Source organism: Bipolaris oryzae (genome assembly GCF_000523455.1).
Source record: "Bipolaris oryzae ATCC 44560 unplaced genomic scaffold scaffold_182, whole genome shotgun sequence".
In the NCBI taxonomy this organism is placed as follows: domain Eukaryota; kingdom Fungi; phylum Ascomycota; class Dothideomycetes; order Pleosporales; family Pleosporaceae; genus Bipolaris; species Bipolaris oryzae.
This window is the reverse complement of record NW_006911458.1, coordinates 417-12,920: the sequence shown is the minus strand read 5'-3', so window position 1 is coordinate 12,920 and position 12,504 is coordinate 417. Positions and strand designations below refer to the sequence as shown.

The following is a 12,504-nucleotide window of genomic DNA, read 5'->3' as shown; positions in this document are numbered from 1 at the left end:
CTAAACCGCGATCTAGAGGCCTGCCGAGATTCTGGCCAATACCGCCCCGATACTGGAAATGATGAGAAGGATCTGTTCTGCTTGTTGGTGAGGCGAGAACATCGGAGACCCCGGATTTCTAACATGACGGAGCCGATAGGTAGCGACACGTTGTGGGATCATTGTTTGGTTCTGTCACCGTTGGAAGGATCACAGAATCGATTGAGAAGGACTGGCACTTATACACGAATCTTGAATGTTGCCCAAACCACAGAGGACGCAGCAGGTACAACGCTGGACGAGCAGGAGATTGAGGAGGTTTTTTTTGAACGAAGGAAGAAATCGCCTGTGAGGGCGGGTCGCTGACTGGCAAAGCGCCAATGAAGTTACCGAGAAACCCTTTGTTCAAGCCATGTCCAGCTCGATGAGGCAGTCAAGACTCTGTGGGTGTCGCCAAATTCCTATCATCTTCAAGCCCGCACTCTCGTACATTTTGCGATGTTCCTCCTCGGTCCGGTGGCGCGCTCCAAGAACGGCCATAAGCTCCCAGTCAAGGGACGCTACTTTTGGTTAGAACAGGCACAGCATGGGATGAACACCTGAACCACTTACTCTGCGCCCAATGCGCGCTCTGACTTGGAACGACATAGTCGTTCACAAGAACCTTGGAGTATCCCTTCTTCATCGCGGGTACAATGGCTTTCAAGATGTCCGTGTTGACCTGGTCATTCCAGTCTTGAATAATGGAATGCAGATAATATGCACGGGCGCCTTTGATGGGCTGTTCAGTCATGAAATCGTGAGCCATCTTGTCGGCGCCTGGACCGAGCTTCGCGAGCTGGATGATCTCGGGGCGATCTTGCAGAAGCAGTGGGCCAGGAAGCTTTCCCTCGAAAGCTACGCGCAAACCTTCAATGTCGTGACCGGAGCCGCCGCCAACATCGACTAGGAATGGCTCGTCTTTGTCGGCTCCGTGGATCAGGCGCTCTTGGATGGGGTAGTAGCCATTTTCAAACCACCGGGGTCGGCCTTTACTCCACGAATCCATCATGCTAGCAAAGCGACGTCCCATTTCGGGATGTTTCTCAAAATAGTCAAAGTAATGGCTTCCCTTGCAGTTGTAGCAGTGCTGGAAGGGAGCATCAATGCCGGAGTCGGGGCATTTCCAGTTGCGTTGCTCAAAGTACGACTTCATGCAGTTGTGCACGGGCTGCATGGTCTCAGCAATGTACTTGATCGAGTCCTGGTAGGACTGCTGGGCAAAAGCAGTGGAGGCGGGCCTGTTGGCAAAGATACCGGGCCCAGTCTCGCGAACGGTATGCATGGCCGCGAGATGGCGCAGCATGCGCCCGACTATGACAGGGTCGACATTGTTGTCGCACTTTGTTGCGATTTCATCGACGGACGCGCCTGTGTCAGGGATACTCTGCATGGCCTGGAACAAGTTGACTTCTGCAGCCATCCACAAGACGTTGAGATGGGCAGGCTGGGCCCACAACAGGTCAAGCATGGTCTCTGAGGGGTGGCTGATCTCTGCAATGAGGCCTCTGCACGCATCCAGCAGCTCTTTGCGCGCGCCAGGGCTGCCATTGCGGAAGTCGTTGCTCAAAGTGGCGACATTGTCGAGGAGCGCCAGCGCAGCCTGTGACGGCGTCGGATCGGCGGCCATTGGTAACGTCTAATCAGTGCGGAGGAAATAATTGATCTAGGAGAGGAGGGAACGCCTGTTCGGTGGTGTGTAACGAGTGGTTGGCCTCGGGTCTATTCCCCTCGCAACCCCTCAGCCCAGAGCCCTCGTGCGGGCGGATGTTTGCCGAGAGGGACGGGCTGTGGGCTGTGGGCTGTGGGCTCTGGTACATGCAGGCAGGCGAAAGCGACGGCGAGCTTGGAGGATGCAGCAGGCGTCATGATATCCTGGGCCACCGCCGTTAGGACGTTCTGGTTCCTCGATGCATCCTCGCACGTCTCCCCAGCCCCAGGTCTCGCCATCCTGCCGCACGCTCACCAGCCTCTCCACCCGCCGCCCGGCTAGCCCCCTGCGCGGCCCGTTTTTTGTCACCGAGATTCCCTGTTTGGATCGTAGGCGGATATCGAGGCAGCGCTGCAACCATCCTCGATTAGCAGCCGTGTACCATGTCAACACGCCATGTCGAGGCGCATTCCCCCCCGCACGCCGAAGCTGTGCGCGCTTCGTCGCAGTCGCCGGCCCACCCTGGTGCGGCCATCGACTCTGGCGTCGATGTAGGCTCATCGTCCGAGTTTGACCAGGACAACAGCGCCGGCCACGCGCTCGTCGCCCACGATGACACGAGCGAGGCGTCGACGGATGAAGGGTAAACTAGCGCGCTGACAGCATCCCACGGCATCGCACCCATTGTTAACGTTGTGTGCACAGCTATGCCGACTCTGACGCCTCGTCTTTCCTCTCGTCGATTCTCTCCGAAGTACGCCGTGGGGTGGAAATCGAAGGCCGCCTGTACCCCAGCTACGGCAAGCATGCCTATGGCATGCCCATGGACGAAAAGGAGCTCGATCGCAATGATCTCCAGCATCACAAGTACACCCTCTTGCTGCGCGACCGCCTCTTTGTCGCGCCCGTGCCAGAATCGACGTTTGAAGACGCAAACTGTCGCGTCCTCGACCTTGGGACCGGCACCGGCATATGGGCCATAGACATGGCGGACAAGTATCCCAACGCAGAGATTCTTGGTGTAGATATCGCAGCCACACAGCCGGCCTTTGTTCCACCAAACTGTATCTTTGAGATCGACGACGTCGAAGAAGACTGGCCCTATCGCCCTGCCCATTTCGACTTTATCCACGGCCGCGACCTCATGACGGCTATTCGTGACTGGCCCCGTGTGATTGCGCAGGCGTATGCGCACCTCAAGCCAGGCGGCTGGATTCAGCTGGCAAGCACCATACCTGGACCCCTTACCGACGACAACACGATACCCGAGAACAGCGGCTACGTGGAAACGGCCCGAGTGTACTTTGAAATTGCGGAGAAGATGGGGGCGCCGCTCGCAGCACCACGCGACTGGAATGCGCAGATGAAAGAAGCCGGCTTTGTCAACGTCCAAGACGAAGTATACAAATTGCCAATGGGCCCCTGGCCTCGATCAAAGCGACTGCGAACTGTCGGTAAGCTGGAGCAGATTATGATTCTTGAAGGCGGGTTTGAGGCGTATATGCTGCGCGGATACACTCAGGTGTTGGGTGGCAAGGTAGAGGATTTGCAGATTATTCTTGCTCTGGCGAAAAGAGAGGTGAGGGATCCGTCGATTCATACATATGTGCAGTTTCATATTACATATGGGCAGAAGCCCCTATAGGTGTAGTGATTGGAAGTTTAACTACTATGACACTATGACACGAAGCAACAGCTCTATGGCCACCAAAGCTGAACGACTATCCACACTGTTTCCAGCAATACTCTACACAAAGCGGAGTCTCCACCGACATGCACTGTACTCTCCTTACAGGGAGGCCCTTGCAGAACAGACAGGGGGGAGAGATAGTTTGTGTACTAGCTCCAAAACAGACTAGCGCATGTCCCCCTCCGTCTCGGGAGCTTTCCGCGCTGACGGCATCCATCCCTCGAGAAAGCAACGGCCACGCAGGACATACACGGTACACATCACTAAGAGCCATCTTATTACATAATTACGGTTCTCATACCACTATGAAACGCTTTGGTTTGTAATCAACCATACACTATTGTCCCCCTTGGACGCAGAAGCTATCGTCAGCCCAAAACTACATCACTCCCGCCTCTGCCAACCCCCACTTCTTGTTCACTGACACCCAGCAAGAGAGAGCACTGCATAAGTCCTTCACTGTACTCAAAACCAGCACTTTCTCTCTTTGCTTCAAGTCTGCTCCGAATCCGTTGCATCCGCACTGCCAAGTAGTGTATTCGCGCTCAATTGAGGCAGTTTCCAGAACCTATACCCGATTAGGCAGCGCATCTTCAGAGCACCCTGTTGGGGACAGCCAGTCTGTCTGACAAAGAGACGCGCCTTCGGGGTCATCGATTGCGTGAGAGTCACACATGATGCGGGGCACTTTGACGCTGAAGCTTTCGAGCTTTCTTCTTCTCTCCCTCTCCTCCGTCCCTTCAGTTTGCGCCTCAGAGCAGCAACCCTTTGAATTCGGCGAAATGTCTACACCACAGTACACGCTCCCTCCGCTTCCCTATGCATATGATGTTAGTATTGCCGCCCTGGCCCGTCTCATTGCCCCGCACCAGTCGTACTCATAGCTTCACAGGCATTGGAGCCGCACATTTCTGCTCAGATCATGGAGCTGCACCACAGCAAGCACCACCAAACATACATTACCAATCTGAATGGCCTACTCAAGACCCAGGCTGAAGCTGTCTCGACCCTCGACATCACATCTCAGGTTTCGATACAGCAAGGCATCAAGTTCAACGCTGGTGGCCACATCAACCACTCCCTCTTCTGGCAGAACCTTGCTCCGGCCAGCTCAAACGAGGCCAAGAGCTCCGCTGCTCCTCAGCTCATTAAGCAGATCAAGGCCACCTGGGGCGATGAGGACAAGTTCAAGGAGGCCTTCAACACTGCTCTGCTGGGCATCCAGGGCAGTGGTTGGGGCTGGCTCGTCAAGACTGAGGTCGGCAAGGAGCAGCGACTCTCTATTGTGACTACCAAGGACCAGGATCCTGTGGTTGGAAAGGGCGAGACTCCCATCTTTGGCGTCGACATGGTGTGTTAACAATACACTTGAACATGTTGGTGAATGTGCGACTGACATGACATAGTGGGAACATGCGTACTACCTGCAGTACCAGAATGGCAAGGCAGCCTATGTGAAGAATATCTGGAACGTGATCAACTGGAAGACGGCTGAGGAGCGATACTTGGGATCGCGCGCTGATGCATTCAGTGTGCTCAAAGCGTCGATCTGATTTCAACGCATTTATTGTGTATTGAGAGAATATAGTATTGAGGACATTACAGTGTCTCGATGTGTACTTACATGGCCTGTTTTGATTAAAAGGTGACTCCATAGCACCGTGCTGGTTGCGCTCAGTCGGCCTCGGTCCAATCAGGTACTCCCGAAACAAACTTGCTCAAAGAAACTACCTCATTCACCCTCAGCATGTTTGACCCCCCTTGGCTAATAAAACAATCGACACGCAATCTCCCAATCGACGTCATCTCGTGAGTACCTAAAAGTCTCTGTGATTTCCGCTCTTTTTTTTCTGTATTTCTATTCTCACCATCACGTCCGTACATTCACTTTCTCAACCATCTCATCCAACTTCCACACAAATAAACCACTCAAGATACCCAACACCCAACATGTGCAACGGAGAATCCACACGCGTAACCCAAGGCGGCTCCATCGCCGTCCTCCATCCAACCCCGCCCTCCCCCGGCCGCCGCACACGCTCTTCCTCCTCTTCCTCCTCTTCTTCCTCATCCATCTTCAGCTCCTCAGACGACGAAACACAACAAGAAGAAATCCTACTCTACTTCACCAACCCTCTCTCCAAAACATCCGGCACAAACGTTGAAATGGCTGGGTTTGACCAACAATCTACGCATGCGGCGTGGGTCGTTATACAGTGCGTTTTTTTTCCTTCCTACATTTCCACTTTACACTGGTATCGCATGCTAACGCAAAAGTAGTCGCGACGGCGATCTCTCGTCTTCAACATGCAGCGCTACAAGTGCATTTTGCTCTTTTCCGATCAAGTCGCAAAACGGGCAGTGGGAACTCGAAGATAAACTCGAGCTGGGTGTTGGTGAGAGGGGCATTATCGGGAGAAGAGTGTCGGTGTTGAGTGGGGCGAGGGAAGTGCTGGCGCAGGGGGTGATTGGGTGGAACTGATGCCGTGTAGGGGTCCTATCATGGTCTGAATGGATGCATTGGGAGGGCGTTTTCTAGGAGTATGCAATGGGACTTGGAAGGATATTAGGTAGATGGGTTATTTGATTAGATTGCTATTTCATGTTAAGACTATCTCTTGGTCGATGGATGAGATTGGAGAGCTTACGTTAAGTAGGCTAGCCTGCTGAAAGGTAGTTGTATAGGTAATCAGCTCGGGCGGAATGGAAGGCAGCGCGAGCCACTCTGACCGCTGAATCTTGTGGTTCTCTATACGAAATTTCGATCCAACATGGCGCATTGGAAACAGCATTGTTTTTGTAGCAGTGTGTATCCAACCAGATAGCTCAACCAGACCTTCGGAAAACTGAATACGAAGGTTGCACGGTCTTGTTCCGGCTGTGCTGATTCGAGCTATGAAGATATTCTGAGCGCGTTGACCCCGATGAAATAATGCTCTTTCTCGTGCATCTCCTACCATTTCTGTTACTTTGTATGCGGTCCAAGTTTTCACATCAAATTAAATTTACCTAGATTATCAAAGAGAGATATGAATGGGCTGGGCTCCGATGATCTATCGTTCCAATCTAGGTGCTTCCGAACTTTTGTTGGGTTAATCCAATGGTCGTACTTCATCTAATATTGGCCCTGTGCCACGAAGCCTTCATTCTCGTCGTAATAGGTAGATGACCTGTTGTGTTGAACTCGGTATAGTGATGCTGGTACTGACTCGATTATATCCATGCTGACAAGGACATGTATATGCAAAAAGTTCAGCAAGACTCGAGACAAGGCAAAGCTGACAACAACGCAGAAGCAAGGCACGCGGGGTAAATGCCAAGAGTTTACTCGATAAGTATCGACAGTGATTCTTACGCTATAGCGACGTTCATGAATTAACAGTAACAAAAGCGCAAGTACAATAGCTAGCGAATGCAGCCTCATCCCTCTCATACGACAACTGACGAAACTAGAAAATCAAAATAACCCGCTGCCGCTGACTAGAACTCATGATCTGCACCACAAAATATTCTCTATGATGACGTATTTCTCTTTAGATAGAATCTATACAGATTGGTACGTGCGTGATCTTTAATCGTCTATGAATTTCAAAATACTAAGCCATATTGACTATGCAGCAACTGTACTAAAAGCTAATATACTACTCATGACGGTGGTTCAAGGGGACAGATTTAAGAGAGAGATGATTAGGAGTAATGATATTTAGCCCCGAGTCTCCGGGTCACGTGCAAGCCAAGGCTTTGGCCAAGCGGCGATCAAAAGCGCATTTCCCCAAACGCGAACTATTCCTTTTCCAAAGAGACTTTTGCAATTCTCAGTATTCAGATCAACAATAAATGGTTTTTATGCAAATGCGGTAATTGCTCATATATCTACGCGCCTCTTCTCACAATGGCTGCCGACTCTACTACCGAAACGGCGCCTTCCCTGCCGTACCACGAACCAGACATCATCACAATCCTTATCCTCACTTCGTTCCTGCTGCTACTGAACGTCATCAACTCGATATTCGATAAGTTTCTCTACTGCGGTCTCCTCGGCCAAATTGCCGTTGGCATCGCGTGGGGCACGCCAGGCGCGAAAATACTTTCATCGAATGTCGAAGATGCGGTGGTGCAGCTGGGATATCTAGGATTGCTATTACTTGTATTTGAAGGTATGAGACGATTCCCATTTTTCCACATTGCTTCTGGCGCCTCTTCCAGGGTTCCAGACGTCGCGTTACTGATGCTAAGTTCTATGGATAGGTGGCCTACATACCTCGTTCCAGTCGCTGAAAGCGAATCTACTGCTATCATCCGGTGTCGCGTTGACGGGAATCGCCTTACCGGTGGGTCTGTCGTACACTCTCCAAGGACTACTCGACGCGACGCCGCTGCAAGCTTTTGCCGCGGGAGCAGCTTTGTGCTCAACTAGTCTTGGCACTACGTTCACGGTTCTCGCGTCGAGCGGTTTGTCGTCGTCCAGATTGGGCGTTGTGTTGACGAGTGCAGCTATGATGGACGATGTTGTGGGACTTGTCATGGTGCAGGTGATTTCTAACTTGGGTGGTAGCGAGTTTAGTTGGGTTGTTGTTGTGCGCCCAGTCCTGGTGTCGGTGGCGTTCGCTCTAGCTGTACCAGTTGCTTGCCTCTTTGTTGCGAGACCAGTTACTCTACGGGTTAACCAGCATCGCGAAGCTCATCAAAATGAGGCACTCGACCGGCTTTTGCGGAAGCCACAGACGGCCTTTGTGCTGCATACTCTGCTCTTGGTGGGCCTGATTACAGGTGCAACCTATGCTGGGACTTCGAACCTGTTCGCCGCTTATATTGCTGGGGCAAGCATCAGTTGGTGGGATTCTGAAGTTGCCCATCCAGTTGTTAAGAAAGTAGTACACGGAGCTTCAGCTGTTAGTGAACAGAGTACAGTACCCATCAATCTTTCTCCAGAGTCCTCGAACGGCTCTCAAGGCTCTGTTGAAATCCAAAACCCTACGCAGAGTACATCAACCCCCGAAGCTAAAGAAGAGCCCGAGACTCCATCAGAAACACAGCCTGCTGAAGGACCGAGTACGTTTAATGGTGACGAAGACATGTCTGGATCCGCCATCTATCACCGATACTATCACCCCGCAGTTTCTAAAATCCTCCAGCCCTTTTTCTTCGCCTCTATCGGTTTCTCCATTCCAATCACCCGAATGTTCCGAGGCGCCATCGTATGGCGTGGTTTCGTCTACACCATCCTGATGCTCCTCGGCAAAATCGCCTGCGGCCTCTGGCTCGTCCGGTTCTCCATTGCACCAGCCAAAGGCAATATGGACCGCGTATTGTCCAAACTGAAGCAGCTATATGTTCCGCATTTCTGGTCCAGAAGCACAAGGACAGCAACGCCTAGGCCGAGCAGCGCAAGAGAAACGGTCACGAGCGCATCGACGCGTGCTTCACCGAACCCGCCAAAGCCATTTTCACTTCATCCTCCTCTTATCATCGCTCTTGCAATGTGTTCACGAGGGGAAATTGGATTCCTTATATCCGGTGTTGCAGAATCCAAAGGCATCTTCTCCTCACCCAATGATGTCTCAACCGACTCGTCGAATATCTTTCTCGTGGTGACGTGGGCGATTGTCCTTTGTACGATTATTGGCCCCTTGGGTGTTGGAATGTCGGTTCGGAGGGTGAAGACGCTGGAGGATCGCAAGAATCGGGCGCATCAGGGGAGTGGGAGGGACGTGCTTGGTGTTTGGGGCGTGCAGTGACAGACGAGGATAAAACGGTTTAGTGCTGAGAAGTTTATGTAAACATGGAATTTTTTTGGGAAGGATACATCACTTGTGCGTGAAAAGATTTCGAGTAGGAGCTTTCAATGCATATGTACATAGTACTTGCGGATTGCAACGCGACCGGTTCCAAGAGCAATGACATAGATATCAACCGATTTTATCGGAATACACTGCTTATGGCTAGACGGATAGTTCATTCACATTGGAGTCTCTTGGGGGTCTACATAGTGAAAGAAGACCTGTAGATAATTTCCGGTACGCGATCACTCCTGTCACCTGTGTTTACTTTCATTGCACTCACCATAGCACATTCACCTCAATCAGAAATAGCCTTAGCGATAACTTCCCATGCGCCTCTTCCTGCTCAACATTCCGTCAGCTTCTTTCCCACCTCGATTCCATGTCACTCGTTTCTGCAAGATCGACTCGCGAACACTCTTTTCTACACTTCTTATTCCACTTCCAAGATGAGCAGACTCCCTTTCCTCCTCTTTTGCATTTCCTTTGTTTTCCTTACAGCCGCCTCCCCCGTCACTCATCCAACCAACCTAACCGCGCGATCTCCTCCTCAGATCCCCGCCCACGAGCGCCGCGGCATCGCCTACAACAACGCCAACCTGCTATATCTCTTCGCCCAGCCCGGCTCACACGTTACCTGGCGCTATAACTGGGACTCGTCAACTGCTTCATCCCCAACGGCCTTCGATTTCTCCCCCATGTTGCATTCTGTACGCTCCGACCACACAAAAGTCTGGAAGACCAACGTCGAGGCCGTAGTGCAGAAGAACTGGGAAAAGGGTCCAGCAACTTGGGTTCTGGGGTTCAATGAGCCAGATAATTGCATGTATGTACGTCCCTCCTTCCTTGCCATCTCACAGCCCTCTGCTCCGATAATCGGGAAAAAATGGAACTGACAAGTGCGATACACAGACCCAACACGGGCGGTTCCTGTATCGACGTCGCGACTACCGTTGCAGCGTGGAAACAGTACCTTCAGCCACTTGCTGCGTCCAATCGCAATGTATATCTGGGTTCTCCGGCTGTTACAAATGCGTGGGCTACGGATACTGCGGGCCTGGGGTGGTTGGCGAAGTTTCTGCGTGAGTGTAATGGGTGTAGTGTTGATTTCGTGAATATTCACTGGTAGGTCATCCCCTTTACCCCCTTTCTACAGGTTCAGCGACTGATATCACGGGTGCGCAGGTACGGTGTCGCCAATGTGCAGTCCTTCAAAGCACATATCGAGGCGACGAGAAAAGTAGCGCAGGGTCGGCCGATTTGGATTACAGAGTTTAAGCCTGAGGGGACGGTGGAGCAGATTCTCTGGTTTCTCGAGGAGGTGATGCCTTGGATGGATGCGAGTTCGGATGTGCATCGATATGCGTATTTCATGGCTACGCCTGGTGAGGGGTTCTTGGTTGATGGGGATGGTGGGGCGTTGAGTGAGATTGGGAGGACGTTTGCTTTCTACCATCGGCATTGAACCTGTGATGGTGATATATACGGTGGATTAGATATGTACAGGCTATACTTTGTGGGATACGTGCGAGTGGTACGTACGGGGTGGTCTGGAAGACTCACCATAGATTTATGGGTATCACCTGCAGTTGCGGTGTGAGCCTACCGCCTGATATCAACAAGAGGGGGAAAAAGATTCAAACCTAATGAAGATATATATTTAGGTACTCCCATATCTCCTGTCTTGTAAGTCTTTCTATACGAAATACACCCTCATCCCCCTGGCGTCCAAGGCTGCCCGATAGCTTTCCTAAATCCACCCTCGAACACATCGATCGTCTCATTCATGCCCATGCCACTCGCAATGGCCAGTTGCAACATGATTCTCGCCTGAATCGGATGCACAAACCCGGATTTGGCGAAACTGGGTATGCGCGCCGGACTCGACGGGCCAAATGGACTTCTCGTCCCGACTACAATTTGCAAGCCCTTTTCCAACGCTTCAGATATTTCATCTTGGCCACTGGGTATGCCTCCGTTACCAGTTCCAGCAATGACTACGCCCTGGGCACCATTTGCATGCGCATCGAGTACGAGTTTGCCGTCGAACTCGCGGGCCGCATACAGGATATCGACTTTGGGAAGACGGGGAAATGTTGCATATGACGACACAGTGTTAATGTCAAAGTAGTGCTTGAACAGCGGCTGGCTAGGGGAATTGTAAAAAACAGGCAAGCTGTTTATGAACAAGCCCAAGTCGCCGCCGGCATTTGCGTAAAAAGCATCAGGATTCGTAGAGTGCAGCTTCGTAACCCAGTAAGCGGGGATGATGCGCGCGTTGAAAGCGACCATGACACCTCGGTCACGCGAGTTAGGGCTTGCAGCTAGCATAACAGCGTCGAAGAAGTTTGCATCGCCTTCATAGGAGAGGTGCGTGAAGGGACGCATGCTGCCGGTAGCGACGATGGGCTTGCCGCAATTTACCAGACTGTCCATTAAGAAAGCAGTTTCCTCGAGGGAATTGGTCCCGTGGGTGAATACGGCGCCTAAGATGTCGCTGTCCGAGGAGCAGAGAGCATCGTGTGCGAAGCGCGTCATATTCATGACGAGGGCGTCGTTGGTGCCTGTGGACCCATTGTTTTCAGTTGTCCAATTCGATACGGCGAGCTGTGTGTGATTAAGTAGGTACGGGTTTCGAGCGATGATGTCTTCTCCTGTTATACCGATCTGTCCGTATTGAGTGTCATCGAGAGCGCCGTAGATGGATCCTCCTGATATGGTTCCTCCCGTGAACAGGATGCTGTGATATGTTAGTGCGAGTCACAGCCCCGGAGACGACTTTACGCACAGAACCTTGGGTAAGGAACTATTTCCACCAAGCCATGTTAGACCAAGACGTTCGCTCGCTGTAGCTGTCTGACGTCGTGCAATGGGCTCGGCAGTTGTGGGTACAGCACCGAGGATAGCACTGAGAGCAGTGGCAGCCGCCAGACTGAGAAGATGCATGATTCAGGATAAAATGCTGTCCTTGCATTCGATGTAAAACTTTATATATTTCTGAACTCAGTCCATAAACTTGGCCAGATTCCCCGCAATGATACAATGCCACAGTATCGGTGAAAGGTAATCGCATGTCGTAAGCATTGCGAACGACATCGTGCATACAGAGTAGTGGCACTATAGTGAATTGGGAAGGTGTATGTAGCATTGTGAGAGGATGGTGATAAAGGCCGTTATCGTGCCTGGGTTGGAGTCGGTGGAGCAGCGAGGCTACACCACGCTGCAAGCCCCACGTATGCCAAGAGTGGGGACGATCAGGACTACCGAGTGGCTGGATCTTGTATCCTGTCCATTGGGATGACATTTCTGATAACAAATAAACTTTTGTGGAGGTATTGAAATCTCTGACAATTTTTGATTAATTA

The 12,504-nt window shown here is 51.7% G+C and overlaps 7 protein-coding genes across 7 annotated transcripts; 5 read left to right on the top strand and 2 right to left on the bottom strand.

Moving 5' to 3' along the window:
- Positions 1–384: 384 nt before the first annotated feature.
- Positions 385–1,648, bottom strand: COCMIDRAFT_106006 (uncharacterized protein; the record flags this gene model as incomplete). The annotated part of the gene is made up of 2 exons (XM_007693799.1): positions 385–539; positions 592–1,648. 2 exons carry the CDS (start codon positions 1,646–1,648, stop codon positions 385–387), a joined length of 1,212 nt encoding a protein of 403 aa, XP_007691989.1.
- A 464-nt stretch (positions 1,649–2,112) lies between these two features.
- COCMIDRAFT_29737 (uncharacterized protein) lies at positions 2,113–3,314 on the top strand (the record flags this gene model as incomplete). Its single annotated transcript, XM_007693793.1, has 2 exons — positions 2,113–2,312; positions 2,375–3,314. The coding sequence occupies 2 exons, from the start codon at positions 2,113–2,115 to the stop codon at positions 3,312–3,314; spliced, it is 1,140 nt and encodes a 379-aa protein (XP_007691983.1).
- A 719-nt stretch (positions 3,315–4,033) lies between these two features.
- COCMIDRAFT_40342 (uncharacterized protein) lies at positions 4,034–4,912 on the top strand (the record flags this gene model as incomplete). The annotated part of the gene is made up of 3 exons (XM_007693794.1): positions 4,034–4,189; positions 4,252–4,710; positions 4,766–4,912. The coding sequence occupies 3 exons, from the start codon at positions 4,034–4,036 to the stop codon at positions 4,910–4,912; spliced, it is 762 nt and encodes a 253-aa protein (XP_007691984.1).
- A 397-nt stretch (positions 4,913–5,309) lies between these two features.
- On the top strand, positions 5,310–5,841 carry COCMIDRAFT_29735 (uncharacterized protein; the record flags this gene model as incomplete). Its single annotated transcript, XM_007693792.1, has 2 exons — positions 5,310–5,575; positions 5,640–5,841. 2 exons carry the CDS (start codon positions 5,310–5,312, stop codon positions 5,839–5,841), a joined length of 468 nt encoding a protein of 155 aa, XP_007691982.1.
- A 1,410-nt stretch (positions 5,842–7,251) lies between these two features.
- On the top strand, positions 7,252–9,097 carry COCMIDRAFT_29734 (uncharacterized protein; the record flags this gene model as incomplete). The annotated part of the gene is made up of 2 exons (XM_007693791.1): positions 7,252–7,516; positions 7,608–9,097. 2 exons carry the CDS (start codon positions 7,252–7,254, stop codon positions 9,095–9,097), a joined length of 1,755 nt encoding a protein of 584 aa, XP_007691981.1.
- Positions 9,098–9,588: 491 nt separating this feature from the next.
- COCMIDRAFT_8798 (glycoside hydrolase family 128 protein) lies at positions 9,589–10,604 on the top strand (the record flags this gene model as incomplete). The annotated part of the gene is made up of 3 exons (XM_007693788.1): positions 9,589–9,965; positions 10,052–10,264; positions 10,325–10,604. The coding sequence occupies 3 exons, from the start codon at positions 9,589–9,591 to the stop codon at positions 10,602–10,604; spliced, it is 870 nt and encodes a 289-aa protein (XP_007691978.1).
- Positions 10,605–10,852: 248 nt separating this feature from the next.
- COCMIDRAFT_106034 (uncharacterized protein) lies at positions 10,853–12,085 on the bottom strand (the record flags this gene model as incomplete). Its single annotated transcript, XM_007693798.1, has 2 exons — positions 10,853–11,879; positions 11,928–12,085. 2 exons carry the CDS (start codon positions 12,083–12,085, stop codon positions 10,853–10,855), a joined length of 1,185 nt encoding a protein of 394 aa, XP_007691988.1.
- Between the last annotated feature and the right edge of the window lie 419 nt (positions 12,086–12,504).